This window comes from Kryptolebias marmoratus, linkage group LG4 (assembly GCF_001649575.2).
Source record: "Kryptolebias marmoratus isolate JLee-2015 linkage group LG4, ASM164957v2, whole genome shotgun sequence".
NCBI lineage: Eukaryota > Metazoa > Chordata > Actinopteri > Cyprinodontiformes > Rivulidae > Kryptolebias > Kryptolebias marmoratus.
In genome coordinates, this window is record NC_051433.1 from 746828 (window position 1) to 747778 (window position 951).

The 951-nt window shown below is 51.4% G+C and overlaps 1 protein-coding gene across 5 annotated transcripts in view; it reads left to right on the forward strand.

Annotated features, from left to right (window-relative positions):
• pcbp4 (poly(rC) binding protein 4) overlaps positions 1 to 951 on the forward strand; it is a 42590-nt gene that overhangs the window by 14100 nt on the left and 27539 nt on the right. For all 5 annotated transcript variants that reach the window (XM_037975267.1, XM_017440712.2, XM_017440711.2 and 2 more), the window contains exon 4: positions 734 to 850. In XM_037975267.1, the coding sequence (XP_037831195.1) occupies positions 734 to 850 (117 nt within the window). The remainder of the gene's footprint in view (positions 1 to 733; positions 851 to 951) is intronic.

Here is a 951-nt window from a genome sequence, read left to right on the forward strand (position 1 = left end):
CGGGGAGGACCTGGGGGGGGGGGGAGTCCAGTTTCTCCCCCAAGCAGCTGACTCTTCAGCACAGAGGCTGACCTGTTTGCTGATAGTTTCAGTTTCTGGACCAACATGAATATTTCCTGCAAACAGCTGAAGATGTTTGATTCTCTGACAGACAGAAAACTAGTTTTATTTTTATTTATTTTTTATAATCAAACTGCAGACTTGGTGCTACTGCTTGTCTCTCTCTCCTCTTCCTCTCCTCTCTTCCTCCTCATCATCATCCTCATTTATTAAATTTCTCCTCTCCATTTCCTGGAATCACATCTTCATCTCTCCCCCTCCTCCTCCTCCTCGATAAAATCATCCTAATCTTTCTTCTGCAAAATAATTCCCCCACTTTTCATTTCCTCTTCCTGCCTTCCCCCCTCCTCCCTCCTCAGAAACACCTCCTCCTCCTCCTCCTCCTCCTCCTCCTCGTCCTCCATCACAGGTGAATCTCCTTCAGGGAGTGAGGAAGAGCTGTGTGTCGTTCTCCTCCTCTTCTGTCTCGGCCCACAGCAACCTTCCTCCCACTAATGTGTTTTCTCTCTTCCCCTCCCCCCTCCATTAACCTCCTCCCTCCCTTCCTGTCCCTCACTTAACCTTCCTCATCCCGTCTCATTTTTTACCTTCCTTCCCCTCCTCCTGGTCTCCACCTCCCCCAAAACAATAAATTCCTACACCCCCTCCTTTCCCTCCATCTCCACCCCCACAGAGCAGCGCCAGGATCAACATCTCTGAGGGCTCCTGTCCCGAGAGGATCATCACCATCACAGGTCCGACGGACTGCGTGTTCAGGGCCTTCACCATGATCACCTTCAAGCTGGAGGAGGTACGCACCTGAACGCACCCTGAACGCACCCTGAACACACTCTGAACACACCGTGAACACACCCTGAACGCACCCTGAACACACCCTGAACGCACCCTGAA